Raw genomic sequence first — 20892 nt, 5'->3', positions numbered from 1 at the left:
AGACTTTGTTTATTTGAAAACAGATGAAAACAAACTGTCTTTTATATAAAATTGAAGTATTATACAAGTAAAACTACATGTTGCTTTAATCCCATGTAATTGTAGAATGAACGCAGTCTTCCTTTGAAGAAGTCAGGTGTCTTGAGTAGCATTACCTACAAATCATTGGACACATTTGTAAATATTATTTTCCACTTGTTACCATTGTGAGTCTGTTTTTATGCAGCTCTGCGTGATTTTGTGGCTACAATTCAGACTAATACGCTACCAGAGGTGGAAAAAGTACTCGATCTTGTACTTGAGTAAAAGTAGAAGTACCAGAGTGTAGGAATACTCTGTCACAGTAAAAGTCCTGCATTCAAAATGTTCCTCAAGTGAAAGTAGAAAAGTATTATCATCCAAATCTAGTTAAAGTACCGACAGTAAAAGTAGTCGTTGTGCAGATTGGTCCATTTCAGAATAATATATATGATATGTTTTATAATGATTGATCATGAAAGTGTTCTCAAAGCTGGAGAAGGTGCAGCTAGTTTGAATGACTTTGTATACTGCAGGGTAGCTGGTGGATTTACTCCAGCTGGAACTAAAGATTTAACAATTAGATTTCACATCATTCATCCTGATCTGTAAAGTAACTAAAGGTATTAAATACATGTAGTGGAGTAGAAGTACACCATGTACCTCTGAACTGTAGTGGAGTAGAAGTACACCATGTACCTCTGAACTGTTGTGGAGTAGAAGTACACCATGTACCTCTGAACTGTAGTGGAGTAGAAGTACACCATGTACCTCTGAACTGTTGTGGAGTAGAAGTACACCATGTACCTCTGAACTGTAGTGGAGTAGAAGTACACCATGTACCTCTGAACTGTAGTGGAGTAGAAGTACACCATGTACCTCTGAACTGTTGTGGAGTAGAAGTACACCATGTACCTCTGAACTGTAGTGGAGTAGAAGTACACCATGTACCTCTGAACTGTTGTGGAGTAGAAGTACACCATGTACCTCTGAACTGTAGAGGAGTAGAAGTACACCATGTACCTCTGAACTGTAGTGGAGTAGAAGTACACCATGTACCTCTGAACTGTAGTGGAGTAGAAGTACACCATGTACCTCTGAACTGTAGTGGAGTAGAAGTACACCATGTACCTCTGAACTGTAGTGGAGTAGAAGTACACCATGTACCTCTGAACTGTAGTGGAGTAGAAGTACACCATGTACCTCTGAACTGTAGTGGAGTAGAAGTACCTCTGAACTGTAGTGGAGTAGAAGTACACCATGTACCTCTGAACTGTAGTGGAGTAGAAGTACACCATGTACCTCTGAACTGTAGTGAAGTAGAAGTACACCATGTGTAACCTCTGAACTGTAGTGAAGTAGAAGTACAACCATGTACCTCTGAACTGTAGTGGAGTAGAAGTACACCATGTACCTCTGAACTGTAGTGGAGTAGAAGTACACCATGTACCCTCTGAACTGTAGTGAGTAGAAGTACACCATGTACCTCTGAACTGTAGTGGAGTAGAAGTACCACCATGTACCTCTGAACTGTAGTGGAGTAGAAGTACACCATGTACCTCTGAACTGTAGTGGAGTACACCAGTAGGAACTGTAGAGGAGTAGAAGTACACCATGTACCTCTGAACTGTAGTGGAGTAGAAGTACACACCATGTACCTCTGAACTGTAGTGGAGTAGAAGTACACCATGTACCTCTGAACTGTAGTGGAGTAGAAGTACACCATGTACCTCTGAACTGTAGTGGAGTAGAAGTACCACCATGTACCCATGCTGAACTGTAGTGGAGTAGAAGTACACCATGTACCTCTGAACTGTAGTGGAGTAGAAGTACACCATGTACCTCTGAACTGTTGTGGAGTAGAAGTACACCATGTACCTCTGAACTGTAGTGGAGTAGAAGTACACCATGTACCTCTGAACTGTAGAGGAGTAGAAGTACACCATGTACCTCTGAACTGTAGAGGAGTAGAAGTACACCATGTACCTCTGAACTGTAGAGGAGTAGAAGTACACCATGTACCTCTGAACTGTTGTGGAGTAGAAGTACACCATGTACCTCTGAACTGTAGTGGAGTAGAAGTACACCATGTACCTCTGAACTGTAGTGGAGTAGAAGTACACCATGTACCTCTGAACTGTAGAGGAGTAGAAGTACACCATGTACCTCTGAACTGTAGTGGAGTAGAAGTACACCATGTACCTCTGAACTGTAGTGGAGTATAAGTACACCATGTACCTCTGAACTGTAGAGGAGTAGAAGTACACCATGTACCTCTGAACTCTAGTGGAGTAGAAGTACACCATGTACCTCTGAACTGTAGTGGAGTAGAAGTACACCATGTACCTCTGAACTGTAGAGGAGTAGAAGTACACCATGTACCTCTGACTTGTGTTTACTGCCAACCTAAAAGTACCTCAAAAATAGTAATCAATAATGTATTGAAAAGTTATTTGGCTGATTGTTTTATATCGGCTCAGACAGGTTATATGGGACATACAGATGGGTCACTCATTTTGAAATATTAAACTTAGTTTTCTTTTCTTTAATTTTTCATCCTCGTGTAGAATGCTATCACGAAACACACATTTGGTTGTTTATAGCATAAAGAACATCTGATTTAATGTGAGGTAGGGAAATAATCATTTGAGTATGTGTATATAAATATGTAATTTACAACAGCTGTAAGATGCTTGAAAAGCTGGAAAATGCACCTTGAAAATGCTTGAAAAGTGCTTGAATTTGACTTTGGAAAAGGTGTAAGAACCCTGTATATTGTTTACCGGTGTAGAAAGTGCTGAAACATTTGGTCTGTATCTCATTACTGCCTTATAGTGCTGCTGTTTTAGGAAAATACATTTTAGTTTTTTAAATGCCAGATCTGTCTTGAGTTGTTTTGGCTTATCAGTTTTGTTATCAGGGTACGTACAAACCAAACGCAAACAAATCCTTATTTCCATATTTTTTTGTTGGTTTCGCACTCCAAATGTGTGGTGAACCGGAGCTAGCCAAGCATTAAATAATCTTGATCAAAACATAGATTCAAAGTTTATATGAACATCTGGTCAAAATAAATACATTGAAAAAACATTCTGGGGCAGTTGAAACTTTCCACTTAAATAGGGCAATACAAATATTTCATATTCTTTTTTATTTCCCCTTAGATTAAGTCATAAAGAGTATGTGTACGTGTCACATGACCCAGTTCAATTAGTTTCCTTGTCTTTACTGAAGAGTGTAAAAAGAGTGAATGATTAGCCTTTTACTTCTCGAACAACAGCTGTTGCCAGAAACTCGTGAGAGCTTTATTTCTGTTTGCTGTGGAAAAACACAGTCTCAAGGTGACGCAGCAGATTCAGCCTTTCATTCTTTCTGTGGACACACCTATAACTCAGTGTTGGTTGAAACAAGTTACATGAACAGGTTGTTCCAGTTGGCATTTCTTAGATACTGGAAAAATAAAAATAAAAGTATGAAATCCAATCAGTGGATGATTTAGATGGAATGCTCATTGGCATTCTTGTTGATGTGTTGCTGAGGGCTTGGTGCAGCCTGCTATAAAGGGATTGTCCTCTCAGAGGTAATGCTGTGACACACACATGACTGCATCATGCCTTCAACCTGACCCTCTTCCTCACTCCTCTTCCTCACTCTGCGTCTCTGTCCATCAGGAGGGAGCAGGGGGTGTCCGGCCAGTCCAGCTCCATCATGGTGGAGGGGGTCCAGGTGACGCTGCCCTCCTATGAGGAGGCAGTTTATGGAGGAGGTGGACCGTGTGGGGTCTCTGGTCCTCCACCTTCTCCGTCTCCCCCCGAGGCTCCTACCGAGTCTCGGGTCCCCATCGTGCTCTCTGAGGGTCCTCAGGGGGCCGCCGGGGGCCCCAGCAGGAGCCGCCCCCACAGAGACTTTGACTTATGTCTCCCATCCACGTCCTCCTCATCGTCCTTCTCCTCCCGGCGCCACGCAGAGACGGCGCTGGTTCATCAGGCCCCTTCTTCCTCCTCCTCTTCCTCATCATCATGGGCTAGAGAGCACCCTGGGGGTGCCTGCGCCGGCCCCCTACCTCTCCGTAGAGACTCAGAGAGCAGCGACCAGCACAGTCTGCTCTCCGTCACCTCTGTGGACGACTTCTCTGACGGTGAGAGGAAGCGTCTGCTTTCCACACATTAGCTTCTTAACAAGGAGCCAGACCAATGGCCCGAATGCTATTTGAAATAATGATGTATTGGGATTTTTGTATATGAAATCATAACAAACACCATTTTTGAACGGATTCCCTTAGATTAATTACAAATAAGTAGCTACTGAGAAAAAGAAGATCAAATACTATAGAAATCTTTTTGTTTGTTATTAGGCATAAACAGTTGAAGGCACATGATCTCAGGCATTTCTGCACTGCAGTTTAATATGACTTATCTTGCTGACGAATACTTTATGCATCGGTTAAGATATCAATCAGAGAATGCTTACAGTGGCAACATATAACAACAGACCAACATACTGACGTATATTTGGTGATGTAATGTATTGCAGGACAGTGCGGTGGGTAAACAGCTGACTCTAGAGCCCTTACTCTATTCTAATGTTTGCTCTGTTTCCCTGCAGATATCCCCCTGCTGAAGGAAGCATGAAGCCTCCAGCCTGCTAGCAGCAGCAGCACAGTCCTTATTTCCCTCTCTCACTGCTGACCAGGACTGACTGTGGCTGTCAACCTACTTCCCCCCCACTCCCCTCACAGCCTGCAGAGAACAGACTAGAACTATGCCCCCATTCCCCAATGCAACCCGTTCTGCCATTGCTTTCCATGCAGAGCAAAGCCAACAACCAATACTTGCAATGATGGAGCACCACTGCACCCAGCTGCTGGATCGAAATAAAGACAAGCCAGACAATAAAGTGGTGCCAGCTCAACATAAATCCTTTAGATCCTTTGTAAGACATACATACTGAGTCACGGTTGTGTACTATAGGCTTTGTTTTATCACACACTTGCCTCCTCCCAGGTGTACTTCTCTATATAAACATTGCTCACAGAGGCTTCATCGGAAAAAGGCTATAGCAACACGTCCACTCCGTCTGGGATTGCTGCGGATAAAACAAAAAAGATACTCCTGATGTTCGCCCCTGACGCCCGGAATCAAAAATCGTCTTCCCGCTGTACTTGAAAAGGTTGTGAGTGACGGCTGGGATCTATGAATGCTGCATGTGGTTTTTAGTTATTGCTGTCAGAGCGCCATGGCCCGCTGAAAGAAGCACGAAGCCTCCTCTGTCTCTCCCTCTCTGCTCTCTGTGTGTCCGTGAGGCGTCTAGCTTATGGATCAGTGGGATTGAGAACCACTTCACAAGAGCTAAAAGCAGGCTGCAGCATTTTTTTAACACCATATCATAACTACAAATAAACACGCTTTTTTTTTTCTGCCGCCAGCTGCACCCAATTAATTGGCGATTTAGATTCAGGACTTTGCTTTAAGTCTTACCTGTATAAGAAGACATGGGATGCTTTTCATCATGCTAGCATCTGGATAGCATCAGTTTATACAACTTGATGGAAGACTTTCTAGTAGGATACTCTTGTTTTCCTTTGCTCCAAGCCCCATAAGAAGCCTTGTCTCCTCAGTCCTTGTCTCCTCAGTCCTTGTTTCCTCAAGGTTCATTTAAGGGATGGAAGATCCTCCATGATGTCAATTTTCGGTTCATAGGGGGAAGTGAGGAAGAATACGTTGGCATGATGAAAAGCACGATTATGTCACATTTAGTCTGAAAGCTGAGAAGAGTCTTTTCTTTCATGGTGATCGGACACTTGACTAAACTTTAAGCTTTTTTTCTGCTTTTCTGCCGTCTGTATTTATTGGTGTGTGGCTCAGTTTGCTTTGACTTGCTGAATCTGTGTGAGTGTGTATCTTTATGTGTCAGCTAGTTCAGGACATGTAGTCATACGGTCGCCTCGATACAGCCATTTCCTGATTCGCCTTGCTTCACAATGTCCCCGTCTTTCACCATAGGAAAATATCCATCCCAGCACTGAATAAGTCACATGAACAAACCAGCGTCCCGTCAGCCAAGTAGTCCACTACACAATGCGTGTATTATTCATGTACTCTCATGCTAGAATATTCATCATTTTCTGCTGAATGGCTGGAAAACCCAAATCCCCTCAGAGGAACTGGCTCTCGCCCACCTTCCCACTGAATAAGACTCTCCACTATTGTGCATTATTGACACAACTGGTTGCAGTGCAACGTTTTGTGAAACACCCCAACCTCGCCTCATACACTCACTCGCCCTCCCTAATGCCAAGTGCAAATTTAAGAGAGTATCATATTATTTAGTTATAAATCTGTTTTAATTGAAACGCTTTTAGTGGTTGAGCTGGTCACCCTGGAAACGACATGACACTGATGGATCAGGAGAATTACCTTTCAAGCTAAACTGCTCAGAGAACCCCCCGGAACAACCCTTTCTGAATTTCTATTCTTGTTTTATTTGGCATTAGTGGCTGTCTGTCATTGTCAATGGCTACATTATTAATGCAAACAGAATGTTGCCTTAGACTTGTAAATTGTCTTTTTCTTTTTTTTATAATCTTAAGCGTCCGCATTGGTTGCTTTAAAATATTGCAACATATTCTGTTTTCCCAATGGCCTTACTCTGTTCTTTTCTATTCTATGCATAAAACTGTCTTTGTGTATTTATCAATGAGTATACTTTTGCTTTGGACACGACTAAACGAATGACCATTCTTCTCTGTCCCCCCATAGCTTTTACAGCTACTGTGATGATGAAGATGGTGGTGATGATGGTGATAATGATGAACGTATGAGCACCTATATTTCACTATTCCTTTGCAACAAGGCAGTAAAATATTATGGGATTGAAAAGAGACAACAAAAAGAAAATAACTGAACCATTCAGAAACACTGTTGTACGGTGTTGCGTTCCTGAAAAATAACAAAAGTACACATGTTGATTCTTCGTTTCAAAAATGCTTTCTGCTTTGGTTTTTCCTCTGTACATGGCAATGGGTGTGAAGATAGTAATTTAATATTTGTATAAAGTTTAATTTAATTTTACAGTGTGTATATAACTTTCTAATTAAAGCTTTCTTTTAAATGTGGAATATGATTGGTCATTATTTCCAAATAACATGTTTCTATACTTCTTTGGTTGAGAATCTGGAAAGATCTGAACCATGAAGAGAAACTCCTGTTCACTATCAGAATGAATGCAGTAGCCTACTTCCTGGATCTGTGCAACCCATAATCGGTGTTATATTTCTAGAGCTATTCCTAGCGTGCATCACGTATTATCAGTCGCATATAGTACCTCATGATACTCTAACCAGCTATGAGATCACTAGCAAACCTCTGTATAAGGAAGACCTCTATCCCTTCCATCAATTCAGAATCAATAAATAACCATCAAAATGGAAAGTACATGTATTCTTGGTCAAAGGTCCTCCTAGATAAATATGTTATGTTCATAACTGCTTCCTGGATTATGTTGCCGTGTTTTATACGACTGCAGAATGACACACCTGACTTCTTGAAACCAATTGAGTATGCTTGCAATTTAGAAAGACATGTTCTACCTGGATTCACTTTATTTTAATGTATTTTTCTTGGATGTTTCTTATTTAAGCTATAGCTACTGTTGATCATTGTTTACTGTGTACAGAAATATTGTGTCAGAGTGACACCTGGTGGTCATAATCAGAAACGAAACCGATGAGTGAGTGACGTCATGTTCGGAAACCACTTCGGCATTCTTCGTTTTTCTGCTGCGTCACCATCCGCCAGGTCGCAGAGAAAGTAGAACCTTTACATATCTACCAAGTAGAACACATCGATTGATTAATAATGGGGATTTAATGCTTTGCTAAAAGGTTACAGTTACATGCAAAAACCCCATCACAACAGTGCTTCGGTCATTTCATACTGTGCTTTTATGAGTATCTTAGATTACTAATTTGATTACTGCAAATACTAATTCTTTGTAAAAATTAACTTTTTTTAAAGTGTGGTCTTCCAGTTACCCTGACTGTGACTCCCTCTGGCTTTACGGTAAGAACAAGGAATTGGGATAAACCCTAACAGTGCTCCAGATCATTTATCTACTTGTATCATACTTTAAAAAAAAGAGATAACTGGTTATGTCTTGCCTCAGTCTGAAGCAGGATTGGTTACAGGATTGTGATCATTTCTGGCAGATTGTGGTCTACTACTATTAATGCCTGGCTAACCCCTTTATACAGTCTATGCCGGGCAAACCGCACTGGTTCGAATGAAGGAGCATTACTGTTTAGCCCAAGCAGCAAATTGACAACTTATTTGTTTAAAGGTCTCCTATTATACAATTTGTAGGCATATATTATAGGTCTCAGATATATATAAATATATACAAAACATGTCTATGAAGTGTTCTGCTCAAAATACCAAACAGATCACCCATTGATTATAGCCATGCCTCATACCCCTCTTTTTCTATGTGTGTGTGTGTGTGTGTGTGTGTGTGTGTGTGGTGGTGTGTGTGTGTGGTGTGGTGTGTGTGTGTGTGTGTGTGTGTGTGTGTGTGGTGTTGTGTGTGTGTGTGTGTGTGTGTGTGTGTGTGTGTGTGTGTGTGTTGTGTGTGTGTGTGTGTGTGTGTGTGTGTGTGTGTGTGTGTGTGTGTGTGTGTGTGTGTGTGTGAAAATCTGATTCCCATATATATATATATGGGAATCAGATTTTTATATAAATGTAGTGAGGAAATCAGTTTAATGTTACGGATTGGTTAGTGACGATGGCAGTGCTGCGCGTGCAGGGATCCTTGAAGTACGCCAACGTGCGTTGACTTGCGAAGGCGCATTTATTGCTGCTCGCATCTTTAATTATTATTATATTATTTATATCAATATACTTTTTATCATTTTATTTATTTTATATTTATACATTATTGTGTTATGTCTCTTGGAGGTAGACATGAAATCATCAAAAATGACATAAAATAAATAAAGGAAAAAAGAAGGGAAACAAAGAAAAATAGAGTTTCATATTTCCGATAAAAAAACAGTTTTGATTGCCGATTTAGTCATACTGTTTTTTAATAGTTCTACTATATTGGTTTAACTATTGGCAAGAAGGTTTAAAATTAGGATTCCTTAAAATAAAAAACACAGATGATATTTCCGGTTATATCTCACCAGTGGGTGGCGCTAACGTCTAAAAAAAGAGTGGGAAAACGTCAAAGAAGAAGAAGTGGTAGAAAAAGACGTAGAAGAAGAATATCGTTTTCATTATACATCCATGCTCAACCACCCCCTCTCTGAAAAGCAAAGGCTCCATTTTGTTTAGTTCCTGCGGTCACAGTCAACACACCCTGCAAGGAAAACAACGACAAAACCCCGTCTACAGTAAGTGCACAGCGATTAAAATGTATCTCAACATCACTATAGAGTTGTGTTAAAATAAACATATGTTGCGTATGAGCATTGTTAGCTTAAAATAGCACGACCAACGGATGGCTAAGAAATTGGTTGTTAGGCCCCAGCGTTTGTCTTGCTAGCTTGCTAACAAAACATGTTAACCAACGTTTTTAAACGGCTTGATTTGCGAGTAGTTGTAACATTATTTATCATGTTCTGTGTTAGATACATTCGTCAAGTTAATGTATGTACGCCTGTTTGCAGATAATTGTAACTACGACATCGGAAATGAGTGGATGTCGTATTTTCATCGGCCGTCTGAGCCCATCGGCCAGAGAGAAGGATGTGGAGAGGTTCTTCAAGGGATACGGCCGCATCCGGGATATCGACCTCAAGAGGGGCTTTGGCTTTGTGGTGAGTCCTCTTAAGTCATATACAATTATTCTGAAAACTTATATATGCTGAAAAAAACCCCTCAAACTCCAGTGTTCAAAGTAACTTAAACTCCCACTGTACATTTTACATTTATATTCAATTCTAGTGTCTTAATTTCTCTTATTTTTTGTATGCCGTTGCAACGCAAACATTTCCCAAATTGGGATCAATAAAGTACTTATCTCTCTAAGTATATCTACTCAAGTACTGTTATTAACTACCGTTTAAACTACTTTGTTCTTTGGCCTAAGTACAAGATCTAAGTATTTTTTCCACCTCTGTCCAACTTTACATTCAAATATCTGGGCATTTGCATTTCGCTCAACAGGCAATTGGGTTGAGAAATCCTTTGTTCATTATTTGTCAAGAATGATCCTAAACCGGTGTGGAAAAGGGACAAACGTGTGGTGTTCTGTTTGTTTAGGAGTTTGACGACCCCAGAGACGCTGAAGATGCTGTTTATGAGCTTGATGGCAAGGAGTTGTGCAGTGAAAGGTAGGAGTTATGCAAAATCAATAATGGGGAATAAACTTGTTTGGGTTCTCGTTCTCTTCTTACTCTGCCTGTTTCATCAAGAACTGTTTTTACAATTTTTAAAACGAAACCCTCTGTAATTCAGGGTGACCATTGAGCACGCTCGTGTGCGTCTGCGTGGCGGCCGCGGCGGCAGCAGAGGAGGCAGTGGCGGCAGCGCCGGAGGACGTTTCTCCTCTGATCGCTATGGCAGAGGCTCCCAGAACAGTCGGAGGTAAAATTCTTACATCATGCAAGGTTATGGTTACAAAAGGCCTTTAGCTAGGATATGGTATGGGTTTTGTTTTTTTACCGCACATATTTTATTACATTCTATTTCAATGTAAGTACTGCTTTATTTAATTAAAAATGTTACTATATTTTTTCTAATTTTACTATAATGTTAAAATAGTTCTATCTGTGTTTTTTAATCTTAATTTTTGTTTTACTTATGTATGCACCACGACACCAAGTCAAATTCCTTGTACGTGTAAACCAACCTGGTAATCAACCTGTTTCTGATGATATCAGATAGAATCGCTTGGTGTCATTTAAATGAGGAAAGGAATGCATATAAATGTAAAAGTAGGCTTACTTTCAACAGTCATTCTGTTCATTATTTAAGGATTGCACTCGTGTTTTTTATATTTGCTACTTCTTTTTCTTGAGATAAAACAGTTTACGGATCTGTTGACAAGAAGTTAATGAAAGCTCTTCAGCTCAGTCAGTAGTTCAACCTCACACTGTTATAGTTCAATTGATTGATTCTTTTTTTCTCTTCAGCCGAAACCCTCCTCCGATGCGCACGGAGAATCGCCTCATCGTTGAGAACTTATCTTCTCGTGTCAGCTGGCAGGTTAGTTTTTCCACATGATTTTTATGCACAGCAAGTCTACAAGCGGCAACAAATATTATCACCTCCAACAGTCTGCCTCCAACAATACACACATACAACTGTAGATTTTCCGTGATGCTAAAAAACATTGATTTTCTGGAATCTACTCAATCATTTTTACTTGGCTTGCTAAATGTTAAAACTTTTTTTTATTGTGATGAGGCCCAAATTGTTATTTAAAAATAAATTATTAAATCTGCATCTAATGCAGTTAAGTAATGAGACAACAAAATTAGAAAACATTTAATTTGTTCATTTTTTTTCAAATTGTAACCAATTCTTCACCCCTCTATTTGCCAGCCTGACTGTTGTGTCATAAGGAAGAGCTCGCTTATGGTGGAGTTAACCCCTTCTGGGTCCTTCTGTCTGGGTTGAGCCCTGAGGTGTCAGCCAGTCTGTCCTACTCCTAGTTGATGCCTGCTGGTCATGTGAGCGCTCGCTCCTCACTAGAGGCGCTGGCGGCCCCTTCGTTCGCTCGCACCGCCCCCTGTTGAAGGCAGGGGGGCGCCTGATGTGTGGCTGAGAGAGAGGAAACAGAGAGTTGGCAGAGAGAAAGGAGAGGAAAGAGCGAGAGTCGATGGTGATGGTGGTGGCGTATTGATCGATGGTTCGTTAATTTGAGGGGCTTCAGTCGATCGATATCCCCCTCCCCTCCCCCTCTGGTGTTCCCGCACATCGCGAGAGAGAGAGTGTGAATTCCTCCCAGGTGCCCATGGATAATATCTGCAGTTATGGTCGGCTCGGAGAGCCTGCGGCCCCCTCCAAAGGGTTTCGCTCTCAGGTAGTAGTTTCCTCTCTTCCACCCTGTTCACTCTCTTTACTGAGACAGGGTGCCGAGACAAGGGCGGTCCCGGCGTGGAGCCCTGTGCCCTCTTAGTCAGGGAAAATGGGGCTCTTGGTGCCAAAGGCTGCCCAAGTGGCGCCACTGCAGTTCAGTTCATGCAGATGGTGTTCATGTCTCTGTAGTTGTAATGAGTCCAAGAATCTCAAAGCTTTTGCAAATACTTAATTGATTTTCCACTCATAACACTTATCAAAATTGGTCTCTTTAAATTGGCATACATTGTATTTTTTCTAAAAACACATTTAGTTTGAAGGACTGCCTGTGAGGTTCTTGGACTCATCATCCTTATCTGCAGTAGTCTGTGTAGTCCTCTCAGACAATCTAACCATCTCTCTTTTTGGGTAAATCAGTGCTGTTTTATATCTCAGGCTGTGCTTGTGTCCTGAGCCTCTCCATAAGTTGACTGATGTTTACGTGTGTAGGACCTGAAAGATTTCATGAGACAAGCTGGAGAGGTGACATTTGCAGACGCACATCGCCCCAAGCTCAACGAAGGGTAAGTCCATTATCTCTCTAAGTGGCCATTGCTTTCCAATCGATGACATAAACATACATCTCAGATTGTAATTATTGTGTGTTGTGTTTTCAGAGTCGTTGAGTTTGCCTCTTCCAGTGATCTTAAAAACGCCATGGACAAACTGTCTGGAAAGGAAATCAATGGCAGGAAAATCAAGCTCATTGAGGCAGCCAGAAAGAGGTGAGCGGCTCTTTCTTTCACTTGTTGATGGTGTCCACATTCCACCCACGTTTCCTTTTTACTCACTATAAAAACATGGCCTAACAAAGCATTATGACTTGGATTAAGTAGAGCTGCATTTTACCTTTCTTTCAAGTCAGCAAAGACGAATGAAGCCCTCTTCTGATTGTGTTTAGGTCTTTATAAGGTTGACTTCAATGAATTAATTTAACCATCTCTCATGCAGGTTGAATAAATCCAGTAGATCTACATGTGTTTTAGACGTTTTGTACCCATACTTTTCATACCCTAATGCTCTCCTTCGTCTCTTTCCCTCCCAGGTCGAGGAGCCGCTCCCGCTCCGAGAGCTCTTCTCGCTCACGGTCCCGTTCCCGCGGTCGCTCTCCATCTCGCTCCCCCCGACGCTCCCGCAGCCCCCCCCACAAGACCCACAACCGCTCACGCTCTCGTTCCCGCAGCGTCTCCCCCGCCGGCGGTGCCAACTCGCCGTCCCACAAATCAAAAGACCCCCCGAAGCGCTCCAAGATGAGCCGGTCCGCCACCCCCCCCTCCCCGATGCCCGCTCAGAAAGCCTCTCGTTCCCCGCTCTCGTTCCCGCTCTCGCTCCCGTTCCCGCTCTCGGTCCACCGACAGCCAGCGCTAAAAGCCACGTTTCAGTTCAATGTAAAACAACTTAATTCACCAGTAGACTCGGCTTAGAGGCACGCTGGAGCTCCCGTGTATCAAACGGGAACATTGAGTCAAATAGTTTGTAGTCATAATCGAGAGCGTTTAAATGAAATCACCATAACAGACGACACTCTTTTTACAGTGATGCTGTTTGTCGGCCCCCCCTCCTTTCATCAACCTCATGTACGTTTACACCCCAACTCTTTTTTTTTCACAAGATCACCAAAATGCCCGAGTGAACCAGCATCATGTTTCACCGTGATTGGGACTGTAAAGTTCAGAATTACTTTGAAGAAGGAATCTGTCATTGTGACCACTTTCTTTCAGTGGCAAATTTTAACCCATTTCCACGTTTTAAGTCCTCATCGTTCTTGTTTTTTCAAAGTCAGTTTGCCTCTTTTCTCTATTTTCTGCCCTACTGTCACAGCTGTTGTCTATCTATACCTGAGGATGCTTGCATGTGCTTCCCCCCCCTTTTTTTAAATAAAATGTAGAATCTTTGTTTTTTAAACATCTTTTGTGCTTAATATAAATCATCATTGGCTTTGCAGTATCAAGAACACTGCTCAATACCACATTTTTCCAGCAGTTCACAGAACTCTAAATGTCATGGAGCTTATTCTCACTTGCCGTTGACAGTTTATTTTATTGTGTTGGGAGATGTAATTCTCCTTTGAGGCAAATGTCAACACTTTTTTCTAGACTTGTAATTAAAGTTTTTATTTTTTTCTTGGTTTAGGTTATATTGTTTTTGTGTACAGCATTGCAGACTTTTGTTTTACATAAGTGTATAATGTAATTCCAAGAATGCTGGTTGGTACTGTGACTGTTTCTGTGGTTTAATGAACATGTAGACAAGAGTTTGAAAAAAAAATGCAACATTTTTGTATGTAAGGATTTTATTTTCAGTGAAAAATATGATTGACGTTTGTATGATGTAGGAAGATGGACGTTGGACTTAAACAATAAAAAGATTTTAACTAAATCATAAATGTTCTGTTCATCACTGATTGTAATGAAACCTCTACCTATCCGTCTGCTGACAGTGCCCAAGACCAGGCTCAAACCCCAGGGCACCAAGCCTTCGCAGCAGCTGGCCTTAGGCTCTGGAATAGTCTGCGGTTGCTTGGCCTCTAATGGTTAGAGGATGTTGCGATGTGTTTGCTCAAAATAAAATAACAAACTTTTGCAACAAAGAAAATAGGCCTTTACAATATTCAAAAGAAATACGCAAAACTCAAAATAAACAACTACGGTATTCTTTCTTGATAATGCTTATATAACTTCATAACTTAAAGAGTACTTGTTTTAAATCCTCACAAAACACACTTCTTTGGCCTTCTAGTCAGAGCGGAGCATGACACCTGACTATTCCCTGTGTTTTATTTTTTTATATTTCTGTTGTAAATTATTGTCTTGTGATTGTAGTAAAGTGTTTTTATTACATGTACAGCACTTTGGCTTGACCAAAAATCGCTTTTAAATGTGCTGTATAAATAAAACTTGATTTGATACCTAGTCATTCAAGGTGTACATAAACACTACGACACAAAGTGGCTGTCGGTCATTCTGACCCACAAACCTTTGCACAGCAGATCTTCTGTATGTATAGAATATGTTGTAAACTCTCTAATATTGCAAAAAAATGTAACTTAACCCTTCTCTTGCGTTTCGGTTCAAAAGTGACCGAATGACTTTTGTTTTAATCATAAATATTGTGTTTTTCATCCAATTGCCTCAATACCTTATGTTATCCTCCACACTAGGCCTCTGAACATATACACTTGATGATCACCACTTGCATTGCATTTTGAGTGATTTATTCAACAGTGAAACACCTTTGACGTTTTCGGTCAGAATTGACCGCCATAGAAATGAATGAGTATGTTCATCCTGCAGATGGAAAACATCTATACACACACGTTACGGGAACCTCTCCCTTTCTCACGCTGTATGATACAATGTATCATACCTTCTCACAGGTGCAAGCTCTTTTTCCCTCGAGATACACAAACCTCTCTCGCTAAATGCGCCTTCCTTACTGTCTCTCAAGCAGTTATATTTGTGCCTTGCTCACATTTGACTCATTGACACAATGAGCAGGCGACCAATTAGGCGATTTTCTGTATCAGGGGCTCTGGACACATTTTTTGAACCAGATGAAGAGGAGATTGAACCAGATGAAGAGGAGATAGAGGAAGATGTCTCAGAAATGGAAGACAACAGCGATCCAGACTGAGCCTACAACAGACCAGGAAGAGGCACCTGAGGGAGAGGAGGGAGAGGCCCCTGAGGGAGAGGAGCCTGAGGTGACATTCCACAATTTTGCATTATGTGCGTGAACACACAGTTGTTCTGATATGGTATATTTCTCTTTCAATAAATGTTCATTGAGGAAAACAGTATCAGTGTCTTACAGTGAATGCTGAACTTGATGGGCCCACCGGTGGGTCCGGACCATGACATGAAACACTGGCTTGCTTGTATCAAATCAATACATCCCATACATCATTGGAACGGGAAGAATCTCAGCTACAACACTAACTGAAGCATTTCCATCTCCAGTAAACACAGCCTACAGGGCAAGCATTTTTATAATATACAGTAATGTAAAATAAGCACTATCTTTGAACTTACTGCCAAAAATAATATGAAATTCACCCCTGGTGTCGTTCTGTCTGTCATCCATTGATTCTACTTGCTTTGACTGTTCAAATGAGATGTCAACTATCAAAATTGGATAAGGGGTTCCAGAGATATCACTGTGCAAACCACACCGGTTAATTTTGACCGAAAATAGCATGGGAAGGGGGGTATGGGTATGATGGTATGACCTAACGCAAGAGAAGGGTAAAGAGTTATTATTCAGAGGAACAAAAGGCAGAGAAAAAGTAAAATGACAATAGAGAACTGAGGCTGAAAATATAATATGTTATCAGCAAAACAGATTAAGATATAGATACCGGTAATGAATTCTATCTGTTTAGTTTTTTTGAATTTCCAAATTCACATGGCATGCTTCTTCAAAATACATATCACAAATAAAGTATATTTTCACTTATATCTATTTGTTTTTACTTTCATTGTCATTACATAGTACAGGTACTAGTAACGAAATTGTTTCTCTGCATTTGACCCATCCTAGTGTTAGGAGCAGTGGGCTGCCATTATTATGTACGGCGCCCGGGAAGGCAGTGTAGGGAACGGTGCCTTGCTCAGGGACACCTCGGTAGCACTTGGTCTTGCCGGGACTTGAACTGGTGACCTTCCAGTTGCCAAGCCAAGTCCCTATGGACTTCGCCACCACCGCGATTTATTTATATATTTATGTTTATACTGCTTGTGATTTAACTAAACTGACATTTTTTGCTTAAATATGTTTCATTTTTTTAACGACACACCTCACTCTCCTTTGTGCTTTTGATGCCAAGTCAACCTCCGTCTCATCTCTCCACATCCTCCCTCCCTGCTGTGTGCAGAACATTACCTCCACAGGATTTATCTGTTTTGCAAAGAAACTCATAAGAAACCAGAGAGTTTGATAAATGTGTCTCTCGACTGCATGCTGCTCTGAAAGTGTGAATTGCACACCTGTTCTTGGAGGTCAGTTTGGAGAAAATAGAAGAAATCCCACCGAGTGGATTCCCCAGACACAAACACTCATTCCTGCATGAAGATAACAACTGACACGTTTGTTCACAGCTGTGTGATGTATTGTGTTGCTACATGTTGTGCCAGAGGTTCCTCTACTCTTCTCTCTGAAACTGAATCCTTGTGTGAAGGTAATCTCTTATTTTGTGAGACAGAAATGACAAACACATACTACTAGGTTGAACAGAGGTGCCATCTAGTGCCTCAATGGATTTCTGCAGTTTAGCAATACCTCAGGATAATCTAATTTAGAGTGAAAACGCTTATTTACAACACAATATGTGTGTTTTAGGAGATCAAAATGTGTTTTCGGCAGGACACAATGTCGGTCTGTAGGCCTGAATTATGTGTTTAATATATTGTCAAGCATCCCACCAAATGTATGATTTGTTTTACTGTGTGCTTCTGTGAATGTATCAGTTACATTATCCAACTTTGAATGTGTTTCCAATGTGGACATTTCTGAAGAAGAAGATGCTGTGAATGTTTCCAAAATGTCTTTGAATGCTTTCTGCTTGACATGTTTACAAGCAACTACAATGAGTCATATAGAAGAGGAGGATATCTAGATTAGTATCTGTGTACTGTAAGTGTTGTTTCAGACAAAGCAGGATCTACATTTGAAGTCTTTATGGCGGCCCCAAGAGGCTGCATTTTCCATTACACACTCAATAGAATAGTTTAAACTTTAATGGAAGAAACATATATATATTTGGCTTTTGTTGCAGGCTAACCAATAGAGATGCCTATTTTTGGCGCTTTCAGATGAGAAAGGCTTCACTCAAAGTGGCCATTAGCTGCCAAAAACCACCTCAGATTTTGTCAGAAGGAGAGCATTAAAGACCCAAATGGGTGATTATCATCAGGCTTGTTGGCGACAGCATTCTGGCAAGCCATCAGATTAGCATTTGCCAAGTACAAACTCAACTTTGCACATGATTACAAATTACGTTCACAGATTGTTACTCTAAAGCTCGTGCCAAGGTTCCTGATAGCTTTGAATCCTTTGCTGATCTATGCGAACACCCTGTTCAGTAGAGAATAACTGAAAGAGGAAACTCCTCATATGTAACTCTGTGGCAGAGAAGCTCCTACTCAATGCCTTTGAGTTCTGGCGGACATTTATAATTAAAATAAATCCAAGAAACACATCCTTTGAGACAGTGCTCAGTGTTTAAGATGATTCATAATGGATCTACTGAGTGGAAAAACGGCACCGACTGCTTTGTGTTTTACTGTTGATATATCAGCATGATGAGGCGAGTGTTAAAGAGTTACATATGTAAATAAGTCTCTTATCACAGTGACTAAAAACCCTGGGTTTGCGACTTCCAATGCAGCCATGCAATAAAGAAGAATTGGAGTAAACTCACTGTTGAGCTAACACATCAACAGCATCACTCTTAAAGCATGCAGTTTAAAAAACAACAAATAAAACGTCAACAGAATTTCTCTCATAGCATTCAAATCTTATCTCTATCAAGTTATCCCGATGTTCAAAATTGTAAATTATGTACAGTTTATTTTTAAATGGGTCATTTATATTATATTATTTATATATGAATGATTACACAAATATCACTTTAAAAAATGTTGTATTTAAACTAAAGGTACAGTAAGTCCTATCGTAATCGTCTGTTTGACAGACTGTATTACTCTAAAAATCACATGGTCACATATAGTAATACAACACAAAATATGATTGTGGCTGCACTTTATGGCAACCATTTTTTATTTTATATCCAAGCCAAAACATCATATTAACTTGCAAGGAACATTACTGTTAATGTTAATGTAGGACTGCTTGCGTTTTCAAATGTTAACATGGCACAATTCAGTGACAAATTTGCATCTGAAAACTACATTAAGCCCAGCCAAGGCAGAAAATGCTCCACCCTTAATCTAATGGTATATCTGATTGTGCCCCCTGCCCTCCCTTTCATAAGTCATGCACTGACAACAATAGCTAAATGTCTAATGGTGACTGTGCACTGGGGCCCTTGTTGTCTGCAACATGCTGGAAGGGGTCAAAAGTAGGGCATGTTAATGGTTTAACAGGCCGGCCCTGTGAGGACATGGGGGTGGAGGGGAGGGAGGTTTGTGCCTGGCCTGATCAGCCTCTCGAGCTCTAATGACAGCCTTCACATACCTGATTTTACTACTTTTTGGCCACAGCTAATCAATGTCTGAGCTCCAAACAGCCTGAGTGATATGGACTAAAATGGCACTAAAACACTTCATAACTCAGCTCAGGCCTCAGGGGTAATAGCATTGAGGGTGTGGCAAGAAACAGGAAGATGAAAAATATTCTCGGTTTCTAAGAGCTCTGCCTCATTATCATATTATTCTGTTACGTTACCCGTCCCTGGAGGTCATTTAAATGCGACTGTAGAGCACAAATATAGCTGGATGCTTTCTCGCTGTCACCCATGAAGGAGCAGAGGCTTCACTGCAGCGGATGCATTATTAATATAAGGCCTTACTGTGTTGTCATCCTTTACATGGCCATACTGTCACGCCCCGTGTTTCTGGGTGACCCCGTTTGGCTCGGCTGCTTTGGGACATACTGAATAAAATGGTAGATGGGGTGTAAAATTGGAAGGAGGACTACATTTAGAGATAAGACATAAACAGGGGGCGATCCAGGCCAGGAAGAGATGGTATAGGAACAAGGTCAGTGCAGGTCTAAAGCCTTGTTTCAGCACGGAGAGCATGGTGTCGCCTGCAGCTGCCGTGGCCTTTTGACCTGCTGGGGGGAACGCTCCCAGCTTGTTTTTTTTACACATTAACTGATCCACTGTTGCAGCGCAACATAATCCACAGTGTAAGCTCCTTATCTACAGCAGTTTTGAGAAAAAGGAAGCACCAGAGCAGATTATTTGCAATTTGTCCCGAGACCAGAGATACTAAGTAACACATTTTCTCACTCCACCATTATATACAAATAATCTTTCGTTTCTGGAAAGTTGTGCATTATAATAGATATGTCAGACAACATGTATGTGATAGATCTCTTGATGAAGTGTCTGAACAATGAAAGTGTCTGAACAAAGAAATCTAAATAGCTCCTTGCTGGTTTTGTCCCACAGGGTAAAGACCAAATATGTTTAGTCTACTGTCAAAAGCTGTCTAGATACATATTTAGCTGGAACTAAATGTTTTTTTTGCCATTTTGCTTGGAAAATGACTACATCGATTAAAAAATATTTGCCAATTAATTTGTTGTTGTTGTATTTTTGTAATCTTTCGCAAAGCGTTTCACTTGAACAAATAATAGTACAGCAGTAAAGGTTCATGGATTTAGACCGGAATGAATAAATGTTAAGGAAAAAGATAGAGAAAGACAATAACTATATAAATAAATAGGGCAGAAGTCTGTTTGTGTTTCCTGCTATCCACGTGTCTGAGCCATGGCCTTATTTAGCTCCCCTGACATACAAATATGTCTCCAACTCCAACTCCCATAATGCTTCTCAATGGAAAGGAGGTTGTGACGTCGCAAGCGAGCCAAACGACTCCTGGATATTGTAGTTTTCCGACAAACAAAATGTTCTATTTTAAAAATATTTAAAGAACTTATCGATATTTTTGAAACATCATAAACACAACCAGCTATGTGTTCTTGAATAAGTCTATATTCAATGCTGTAATACAGTCCGTTTGTTGATGATACGCGAACAAAACGGATTTAATGACTTCATTTCCCAGACGCCCCTGCGATGTCGCGCATGCTTGCTGCGTAGTGGTGTCTCTGTGTAGTCACGTGGAGA

The 20892-nt window shown here is 40.8% G+C and overlaps 2 protein-coding genes across 2 annotated transcripts in view; both read left to right on the top strand.

Moving 5' to 3' along the window:
• susd6 (sushi domain containing 6) overlaps positions 1-7135 on the top strand; it is a 38507-nt gene extending 31372 nt beyond the window's left edge. Inside the window, exons 6-7 of the mRNA XM_034220968.1 lie at positions 3690-4156; positions 4624-7135. Of these exons, the coding sequence (XP_034076859.1) occupies positions 3690-4156; positions 4624-4649 (493 nt within the window). The 3' untranslated portion in view covers positions 4650-7135. The remainder of the gene's footprint in view (positions 1-3689; positions 4157-4623) is intronic.
• Positions 7136-9250: 2115 nt separating this feature from the next.
• Positions 9251-14459, top strand: srsf5b (serine and arginine rich splicing factor 5b). Its single transcript, XM_034220961.1, is given in 9 exon segments — positions 9251-9406; positions 9683-9832; positions 10278-10348; positions 10473-10601; positions 11150-11222; positions 12528-12601; positions 12695-12802; positions 13123-13383; positions 13385-14459. Coding segments are annotated over 8 exon segments (903 nt in total). The 5' UTR covers positions 9251-9406; positions 9683-9706; the 3' UTR covers positions 13446-14459.
• Positions 14460-20892: the final 6433 nt, after the last annotated feature.

Source organism: Gymnodraco acuticeps, unplaced genomic scaffold (assembly GCF_902827175.1).
Source record: "Gymnodraco acuticeps unplaced genomic scaffold, fGymAcu1.1, whole genome shotgun sequence".
NCBI lineage: Eukaryota > Metazoa > Chordata > Actinopteri > Perciformes > Bathydraconidae > Gymnodraco > Gymnodraco acuticeps.
Note: the sequence above shows the minus strand (reverse complement) of the source record. Positions and strands in the feature narration are given on the sequence as shown.